The following is a 10,720-nucleotide window of genomic DNA, read 5'->3' as shown; positions in this document are numbered from 1 at the left end:
ATAATAAACCATTCATGAAATTAACTCAGATCTCTTTCCAAGCAAAATAATGTACGAGTTGACCCAAACAATTTCCAACTTATTTAATTGGTTGAGTCCTAACACGAGTATAATAAAAATTAAACATAAAATAAAAAATTGAGTTGGGCACTACAGATCCGCACTCTTTGCTGCATTCATTCACAGAAGAATCTATCGCGTATAAATAGTGTAGATGAGTGAGGCATTATATTCATTATAGGGGCATCAATGGCAGGAGCAATCAACGCTACTGACGCATCAAAAAGGCACGTAAAGATGACATATATACATATGTACATGCGCAGGATACTTGTAATAAAAATCGACCTAGGTGGCAGGTCGCCTAAGCACTAAGCACTTTAAGTCGAGGGAATTTTACCTTTAGTGGAGGCCAACCAGACAGCCTAGGCGTCCGAGTCAGCCAACTCAGTGCTTGAGTCGATCAAAGTAGGCGTCCGAGTCGGCTTACTCGACGCCCAACTCATCTGAGTGTTTTTTTTTTTTTTTGGATGTCTTCTACAACATTCATATCATGCCTGGGCAGCTATTCTTTAAGCTTCCATTATTCTCCGGTCCTTAGCTAGCGCCGGCTGAAAATCTCGCTATTTCCATCCAACTTCGGAAAACGGTAGTTATTAATTGGAAAATGGATTTCCGACCAACATTCAGACCAAAATGATGATTCGGAAAAATGATCATCCGTATTTCCGTCCAACATCAGATGTTTATTAGTAGCTAGCTAGCTGAGTTGATTGTGTTTATTTATGGGCGCAGGTATGCAGTTGTTACAGGAGGGAACAAGGGGATAGGGTTTGAAATTTGCAGGCAATTAGCTTGTGAGGGAGTGACGGTGGTTTTGACCGCAAGAAACGAAGACAAAGGAAGTGAAGCTGTGGAGAAACTGAGAGGTGTTGGGATATCTGATAATGTGCTCTTTCACCGCCTCGATGTTACTGATGCCTCAACTGTCTCTTCCCTTGTTCATTTCGTCAACACCAACTTTGGAAGACTTGATATTTTGGTGAGTGTTAGTACCCAACAATTTTCACTTTAATTTGCCTTATTATATTTTCAAATTAGTACTAACTTAACTAAAAGTGTAAGTTTTAGGGACTTACGAACTAAAGCATTCACTCAGTCAGTTCTTATTGTTGACTCAGCATGTAAGGGAGTTTGACCCGCTAGAATAGAGACTTTAGGTCAGGTGATCTACCACTTAAGTTAGTTTAACGAGACAGTCTAACGAAGGCTTGAGGAAGAATTCAATCTGATGCAAATGGCAAAAGTGATGGGAAGACAGAGAGAAAAATTACCTAAAAGATTTTAGGTTAAACAGGGGTAAAATAGAAAATAAAATATAAAATCTATTCATGAGAACTCTTAAATAGGTTAATACCAGGGGGCCATAGTAATAGCTATCCCCCTTACCATAGGTAGATATGTTATCCAATTCGAATAAAATTGAGACCCTCTCCAAAAATTAGTCCCTCTCCAAAATTAGTCCCTCTCCAAAATTGAGCTAATTCGTCACACTTCGCTGTTCTCTATTTCTAAAGAAGATAGATCGAGAATTCCCGATCAAAACAATGAGCTAACAACTCTAGCATCTAAGCTCATGTTCTTAGTACTCTTCCTTCCCTTCTCTTTAAGTCCCATAGGAACCATGTGTTATTCAATTCTTAGAAGTGAGCTTAGATTTGTTCTTGGGTGTCCCCCCTTTCTCATAAAAGAAAATGAAACCACATAGTGTAGAATTATCCATATTGGGAACATTAAACAAAATTGGCATGCATGATTTAGGACTTTGAATTTACTTTTATCTTATTTTATTGGTTTAGGTGAATAATGCTGGAGTTATTGGAGTTGTTGCTAATGAAAGCGCTCTAAGAGCTTCAGTGGTACGTTTCTATTCATCTAGTGGAGTATGCATCTTTTTTCTTTATTTCATATACATGTGCAAATTCATTAAATTGAAGAAAACATTGGTTGTTGAATTAGTTATAAACTATTTTGTGGTTAAATGGGATTAGAAAATATACCTATTGGACAATAAAATTAAGATCGATCGCACCAAAATTAAAAAATAAAAAAATTAAGATCGATTTAAAGAAAAGGAGTAAAATCTGTTTGGATAGATGGAAAATATTGAACTTATTTATTTTTTAAAAAATCAAATCTAAATATGAACCTCAAATTCATTCATACAAACTTATTTCTATATGTGAATATACCTTACCATTTACATTATATTATAACTTAGGTAATAACTTAAGTTTAGAAATTTTTGAAATAACATAAAAGAGTTAATACCCAATTTAATCTATAAATATAGTAATTTTCTCGATTTAGTCCTAAAATTTATTTTGTGCCTAATTAGGTCCTCGATTTTTATGCTTTTAGCCAATTGAATCCTCAGCTGTTAGAATCAAGGACTAAATCGAAAAAAAAATAGGATTAAATTGGATAAAACCATTATAGTCGAAGACTAACTTGAGTAAAACGACTACTAAAGTCAAGAACTAAATTAGATATTAATAGATGTGAAATTATCAAGTATCTTAACATAGGACTCAATTGGGTAAAATCATCAAAGACGTTTATGACTAAATCGATAAAACTCATTATAGTCGAAGACTAAATTGGGTATTAAATCACTATTATTCTTTTAACAATAGTAGTTAAATGTTAGTCTCTTATGTTCTATTTTGTACTAGTGAACTCAAAAAAAAAAAAATGTATTAAGAGGTAAGAATTATGAAGTTCATGTTTACATTTAGTAGATATATATTTGCTTCATGTTATTTGACTAGAGATTATTTCACATTATTTAAAGAAATGTGAAATGCCATTATATGGATTTGAAATGTGAGATTTTAAGAATGATTTTGTAGTTGATTTTTTGTTATATTCATTGTTTTAGTTAAAAATTAATAAAAATATAATAATTTCAACCAAATAAATCTATTTTAGATTGTGAATTAAAGTGTTCATGCAAAGGGTGAAGCCTGAAGACCTACCACTAATCTTGGCCTCTAAATTTGTCTAGAAAAAGAAAATAAATAAATAAAAATTGTGAAGTCATATTTTACAAGCTTAATTAAATGGATGCAGGGACAGGGAGATCTACTCAATTTGATGGGTGCGATTTCCCAGAATTATGAGTTGGCTGCTGAATGTATTGAGATTAATTACTATGGCTCAAAGAGAATGACTGAGGCATTTTTACCCCTCCTCCAACAATCTAAATCTCCAAGAATAGTAAATGTCACCTCTGGTTGGTCAAAATTGGAGGTACCTCTATCTTTTTTTCTTTATTTTTAGTTTATTAATTTACAAGTGGCACAACTTTAATACGGAGTAGTAAAAAAAAATAAAAAAAATTAAGTCTATTTTAAATTACATGACCAACAATAATTAATTAACCGTACCCCCAAATCCCCAATCATATTTACCAACTTCACTCTTTTTAATAAGAGGAAAATTTGCACATTTTAAACTAAAAAATTTGGTTGATTTAAAAACATTGAAAGAAAAAAAAAAGATCAAATTGTTAGTTGATTGGTTGATAAAAATAGGAATATAATCTCACAATAGTTGAAAGTTTTTTTTTTTTTTTTTTTTTTTTTTTTGGAATGCTGTGGCTCGGTCTCATGACTTCCCACATGGGAGAGGTCACTACATGTCATCTGACCACAAGGCGTTTGGCAGTTGAAAGCTTTAGGGTGTGTTTGGAAACCTGGAAAATGAGTTCTGGAAATCATTTTCCAAGTTTCTATTGTTTGGATGTGCTTGGAAAATCAAGTCAACGGAAATCATTTTCCGTTGATTTTGGAAAATAGGCTTGTTTTGGAGGAAAATGACTTCCCCTTTTTTTGGGAGGAAGTCATTTTCCAACTTTTACACCAACATCACACCACCACCAACATCATCAACACCATACCACCACCACCTCACTACCACCATCACCACCACTACTGCCGCCACCACCACCACTATACCACGCAACTACCGCCACCACACCACCACCAACACCATACCACCGCAACCACTACCACCACCAACACCATCAACACCATACCACCACCACCACCACTACTGTCACCACCATCACCACCATACCACCGCAACCATCGTCGTCGCCACCACCATCATCACTACCACCACAACCACCGTCGTCGCCACCACCACCACCATCACACCACCACCACTACCACCATCGTCGCCGCCGCCACCACTACCATACCACCGCCACCACCACCACCACCACCATCACACCACCGCCACCACCACCATACCACCGCCACCACTACCACCACCGTCGCCGCCACCACCACCACCGTACCACCGCAACCACCGTCACCGCCACCACCACCACCATACCACCGCAACCACCGTCGCTGCCACCACCACTACCATACCACCGGCTCCGCCACCACCGCCACCACCACCACACCACCATCACCGCCACCACCACCACTACCACCACCGCCGCCACCACCACCACCATACCACCGCAACCACCGTTGCCGTCACCACCACCATCATACCACCGCCGCCGCCACCACTACCATACCACCACCACCACCATCACACCACCGCGCCGCCGCCGCCACCACCATACCACCGCAACCACCGTCGCCGCCGCCACCACCGCAACCACCGCCACCACACCATCACCACCACCACCACTGCTACCACCATCATACCACCACCAGTTATTATTATTATTATTATTATTATTATTATTATTATTATTATTATTATTATATAACAAATAACACCACTACCACTACACCACCACCATAATATTTTTGATATATTATTAGTTATTTTTTTATTATATTTAAAATTATTATTATATTATTATTATATTATTATACATGTTGTAATATTCTAAATAAAATAATTAAAATGGTCAATTGTACAATTCTACTCATTTTCCAGAAAATGAACCAAACACACAAAAACAGTTTTCCAGAATGCAACCAAACACCGGAAAGGAAAATATTTTCTGGAAAATGACTCATTTTCCAGAAAACATTTTTCAAAAGTCATTTTCCTGCTTTCCAAACGGACCCTTAGTTGTAGACAAACTTGTGATTTTTTTTAATATATATATATATATATATATATATATATATATATATATATATATATATATATATATATATATATATATATATATATTAGAGTTAATCACCATTTTGATCCTACAATTGTTTCTCAATTGTTAATGTAGTTTTTAGTTTTCAACTTCAACCAATTTGATCCTCGAATTCTTTAAAATTTCGTCAATTAAACCTAGCTCTTTTCGAGAACTAAAATGGTAATTTTTACATTTTAAAATTTATTTAATTTGGTCCCTAAAAAAGTTTAATTACCAAAATTTTAAATAATTCGATGATCAAATTGATTGAATTATTAAAAACTAGGAATTACATAGACATTTAGAAAACAATTGAAGACCAAATGTTGATTTTTTTTTTTAATTTTGTTTTTCAGAATATACATAATGAATGGGCCAAAGGAGTACTGAACAACGTGGAAAGTCCACCTGAAAAACTGGATGAAGTGGTGAATAAATTCCTAGAGGATTACAAAAATGGTTCCTTAAAAGAAAAGGGATGGCCTTCACTCATGTCAGCTTATGTTGTCTCAAAGGCAGCTATGAATGCTTATGCAAGAATCACAGCACACAAGTACCCTTCCTTGCAGGTGAATTGTGTCAACCCTGGCTATGTTAAGACAGACATAACTTACAACACTGGAAAGATTACGGCAAAAGAAGGAGCTCAGAGTATTATGAGGGTGGCTTTGCAATCTGAAGATGGACCTTCCGGTGTATTCTTTGATTGCGAAAAAATTATAGGATTTTAATAAGATCGGGTTGGTTTCATTTATGGTTTCCCAATTATTATGTTTTTTTTATTTTAATTTTCAAGTTTTAAATATCAATTAGACGAAGAGAAACCATCATAATATAGCTAATTTATGTATGTATTTCTACATTTATGGCATTACTAGCACATATTTGTGTGGAATGTAGAAATGGTTATCAAATTTAAGGGTTCATTTGGAAACTTAAATAATGTTTTCCTGAAAATATTTTAATCTTTTAGGGGGTGTTTGGTTGGATGGAAAACATTTTCCATGGAAAATGTTTTCCTAAAAAAGTGAAGGAAAATGATGTTTTATGTTGTTTGGTTGGATGGAAAACTTTTTCCATTGGAAAAAGTTTTCCTTAAGAACAAGGAAAACAAATTCCTAGCTTATGCTAGGTATTTTGTTTTCCTTGGAAAACTAATATGACAATTTTACCCTCACCATTCTTTATTAATTACTCTTATTATTATTATATTATTATTATTGTGTAGGGTTATATTTGTCATTATACTCATTATTCCTTACCCTTCCAAACTCAACCAAACAATGGAATTCATATTCCCAGTAATTTCTTTTCCACCAACCAAACAATGGAATCTGTTTTCTTGGAATTTATTTTCTATGGAATTTATTTTCTATGGAATTTCAATTCCATTTCCCTTCAAATATTTTCCAGCGAACCAAACGAGCTGTTAGTGTTTGGTTAGAGGTAAGAAAACTATTTTTTCCTGTTTGGCTAAAAGTTTATAAATTGTATTTTTTTTTTAATGTTTAGTTCATTTTCTTGAAAATGAATATATTATTTGATATAACGTCAAGGACGACGATAATAATAATAATAATAATAATAATAATAATAATAATAATAATAATAATAATAATAATAATAATAATAATAATAATAATAATAATAAGTAGTGGTGGTGATGGTGTGATGGTGGTATGGTGGTGGTGGTGGGGTGTTGGTGATAGTGTGATGGTGGGGGGGGGGGGGGGGTAGTAATAATAATCTGAAAATTAACTAGCATGAATAGAGACGAGAGAGAAAGAGATACAAGAAAATAAAGAAGTCAGAAAATGTCATCCGACTAAAAATCTAGGAAGACACTTTCCATCAAATTAGGCATTTTTTGTTGACCAAAATGAATATTTTGCTTTGACTTTATTTTCTTTGAATATCTGAATACCAAAAAATCTGGAAAATAACTCTTGGAAGTCATTTTTCAGGTTTCCAAACAAACATTAAGTGTCTAACGTTAAAATAAATTAAATAAATAATAGGAATAATTTTTTTTTAAAACCAAGAGCTGACTTATATTAAAGCACCAAAAAAATCTGAAATATAACTAGGCAGGGAGGAATCCCACACTCCAAGGGCAGAAGAAGAACCAGTCACCCGTGCAAGCACATGAGCTACATGATTCGCTGACCTTTTGACATGATGAACTATAACGTTCCCGATGTCACTAGCAATTAACCAACACTTCTTAATAAGAAAACGAACATAGGAAAAGTCTTGACAAATAGAATTAAAGCTAGAACAAAAATTTAAACAATCAGATTCCACAATGATGTTACTCGTATTGCGACTCTTGAGCCATGTAAGCGCTTCCTTCACCGCCATCGTTTCAGCAAGGTAGGGATCCCATGTACACTGCAAACAGCCACCATATGCTGCCAAAAAAATGTCCTTCATGGTTCCTAATCACAACACCAAAACCCATAATATTATCAAGCATTGCCGTGTCAACGTTGCACTAGAGCGAACCTCCGGTGGCGGACACCAAACAACAATTGCAACATTCGACCTGTCAGCCGACGAATTAGAAAGAGATGATAAATAAGCTTATTGCCAAGACACAAAAAAGGACTCGGCAAGCTTCTTCAAATCCTCTATATTCTAGGTTTTATCTTTCCACAGCTTGTCATTACGCGCCGTTGAAATGGTCCATAAATTAGCAGCCATATTCACGGCCTTATTTGGGTCTGATGCATGCAGAAAATGCTCGATTACCTCCACAAAGGAACCTCCATGAAACACATCAACTCCATTCCACAACTGGTATGCCACTGACACCCACAAAGAGATGGATGATGGACTTGTACACAAATGAGTACAGGCAACATCCACCCCCAGCCGCGACTCCTTTAGCACGCAGAACATCACAGAATGGAAGGATCTTTCTAACACATCGCCATAAAAAGTTACGAACTTTTGGAGGAATCCTAAGATTCCATAACCTCTTACATTATGTGAAATCCAGGCCAGGCTCCTACACCAAATAGTCTCGCGTTTGAAACTGATAGCCATGCCTAACAATATATTGCCCCCTCAAATCTCCCTTATAATACCACACATCAGGATATGAAGGCGAAATAGGAGTTCTGATTATCCTAGATACATCCTGGTCGTCGAAGATGTCACGGAGCAATTCCATGTCCCAATTTCCAGTATTGTCCAACAGATTACATACCCGAGCATCCCTTAGTTGTTCAATACATTTGGTATGCACATATGGATCACTAGTATCCGCTAACCATGGATAGCCTGTAACACCCCGTGTTACGGCCCTCGAGTCCGGATTAATTAATTAAATTAATCCCGCTATCAATAATTAAAAAGGGATTTAGTCTAATTAAGATTTCCTTAATTTATTAATGTGGTCCATAATGGATCATGGACCATTGCCTGAAACCCGGTAGGAATAAAGGAAGCGGGCCTTGCCATTCAGATTCCAGATAAGACTTTTGAATAAATATATGTATCGGTGGGGGGATGAACCCCCACCTGACCACCCGCCAGGTACACACCACGGTACCAGCGGGTGGACGACCACCCTCCGTGCACCCGCTAGTACATTACAGGTGGTTGACCACCCGCCGTACACCCGCTAGTACGGGCGGGGTGGTGCGTTGTTTGGTCTCGTTTTGTGTTTCCTCGTGTCCCGTTGTGGCCCATTTGATGTTTATGTGTCTCGTTTGATATTTCGGGTACCGTTTTAGGAGTTGTGAGTCGTGGTTATTGCATATGGGTTAGGTTAGTATCCCGTTGGCCTAGGATGATTTGCATGATCCCGTGGGTGCCTTGTGGTTGTCTCGTTAGCTTGGGAAGTAAAGATTAGGCTGTGTCTTGTGGGTTGCGTGTTTATGTTGATGTCGTTTGTTGATGGTAGCCTATGTGATTGTTGTGCTTTCCCTTTGATTGTTCCTTGCTATGTATTGATGTGTATTGATTGTTATTGTTGTTGAGCGGTGGCCACTCCGTTATTGTGCATGTTGACTGATTGATTGTACCTGATGAGAAAGAGATGAGGTTGGTGGAAAAGAATTGTTGGAGGTTGGCACAACGAGTGCCCGGTTATTGTGCTAAAGGCACGGACCAATTGAAGCATGTGCTCCATCTCAACTAAAAGCTTAAGCTGATAGTTGGATACACATTAATGGATATATGCTCACACGCCCCCTCACGTGTACAGTGGATTCCAACCAACACGTGGACCGGTAAACCGTAGTCGCTTATGAGTGGCGCTGAGATTCGAACCCATAACCTTTGGTCTAGCTCTGATACCAAATTGAAGCATGTGCTCCATCTCAACTAAAAGCTTAAGCTGATAGTTGGATACACATTAATGGATATATGCTCAACCTTGATTAATTTGCTAAAGGCGTAGATCAAGTTATAAGCACTACGGTGCCATGTCTTCGTGCTATATGCAAGACCCCTTGATAGTGGTGCTAGAGGCACGGATCATGTGTTAATGGTACTACGGTGCTATCTGATTTGTTGGTGGTTTTGTTGGTGGTATGTCAGTGGGGGCATGTAGTTGCCCGGAGGGATAAGGGGGTGGTGTTATAAGGGTGGTCTGGAGGTACAGGTTGGAATTGATATAAGGATGAGGAGGAGTAAAGGTTGGAACTTGGTATAAGGCTGGATTGTGATGCTATTGTTGTTCTTGCCTTTGCTTGTCGTTGTGACTTGTTGTTGATATTGTTTGTTATTATTGAGCCTTGTGATTATCTCATCTTGCAAGTTTAGGATGCATGCTAGTATCCTTATGATGATTCGTGATGTTAAACCTATTTTTATGCCTTGAGTCTTGATCTGGGTTTTAAAGCTAGTGTTTTTTTTAGAAATATATACGTATTCCGGTTTTAAAATGGTTTTCTTATATCTACCTATTGTACTTAACGTGTTAGAGTGAGTTACCAGCATTATTCGCTGACGGTTGTTACATCGTATGTTTTTCAGGTGCTGCCTTGTAGCTTCGGAGCGCGTTAGATGGACACGTGGATTTAGCTTAGTATTAGTTAGATGACCTGTGAGCCTTGAATTGTATTGTGGATATTAATCATAGCTTACACCTTGTTTGAGTTAGTCTTGCCTGTGCATCTAGGTCACAAACCTAGATGTGACATAGCACCCCGATACTTGTGTTGTTTGTTCCGCTTGTTTGGATGATTAATGATAGATTCACCTTTATTTCGTAGGCTTTAAATGTTTTAAAAATTACGGGTGCTACACAGCCCCATACAGGCGTCTACTTCCCGTCACCAACTCTACGGGCAACCCCTTCATGAAGTACTCCTTGTCCAGCTAGAATGATACGCCATATATAACTAGGGTTATTTTCAAGGGTTGGCTCAACGAAATTCCCAGTAGGAAAATATCTGGCCTTCAAAAGTCTGCTCACTACGGACTATGGATTGAAAAGCAAATGCCAACTTTGTTTTGCCAAAAGAGCGATGTTGAATTCACGAAGACGTTTAAAGCCCAATCCCCCACAGTTTTTCAAGACCACATGCGAGACCAATTAAG

General features: G+C 37.3%; 1 protein-coding gene across 2 annotated transcripts; it reads left to right on the top strand.

The window, feature by feature from the left end:
* The first annotated feature begins 229 nt into the window (after positions 1–229).
* Positions 230–6,120, top strand: LOC109157635 ((+)-neomenthol dehydrogenase-like). 2 transcript variants are annotated; one of them, XM_019305487.1, is made up of 5 exons: positions 230–287; positions 796–1,042; positions 1,860–1,919; positions 3,139–3,312; positions 5,524–6,120. In XM_019305487.1, the coding sequence occupies exons 1-5, from the start codon at positions 250–252 to the stop codon at positions 5,896–5,898; spliced, it is 894 nt and encodes a 297-aa protein (XP_019161032.1). In that variant the 5' UTR covers positions 230–249; the 3' UTR covers positions 5,899–6,120. The 2 variants fall into 2 exon arrangements, with proteins under 2 accessions (XP_019161032.1, XP_019161031.1); XM_019305486.1 differs by having other exon boundaries at positions 3,133–3,312.
* Positions 6,121–10,720: the final 4,600 nt, after the last annotated feature.

This window comes from Ipomoea nil, unplaced genomic scaffold, assembly GCF_001879475.1.
Source record: "Ipomoea nil cultivar Tokyo-kokei standard unplaced genomic scaffold, Asagao_1.1 scaffold2791, whole genome shotgun sequence".
Classification (NCBI taxonomy): Eukaryota; Viridiplantae; Streptophyta; class Magnoliopsida; order Solanales; family Convolvulaceae; genus Ipomoea; species Ipomoea nil.
Note: the sequence above shows the minus strand (reverse complement) of the source record. Positions and strands in the feature narration are given on the sequence as shown.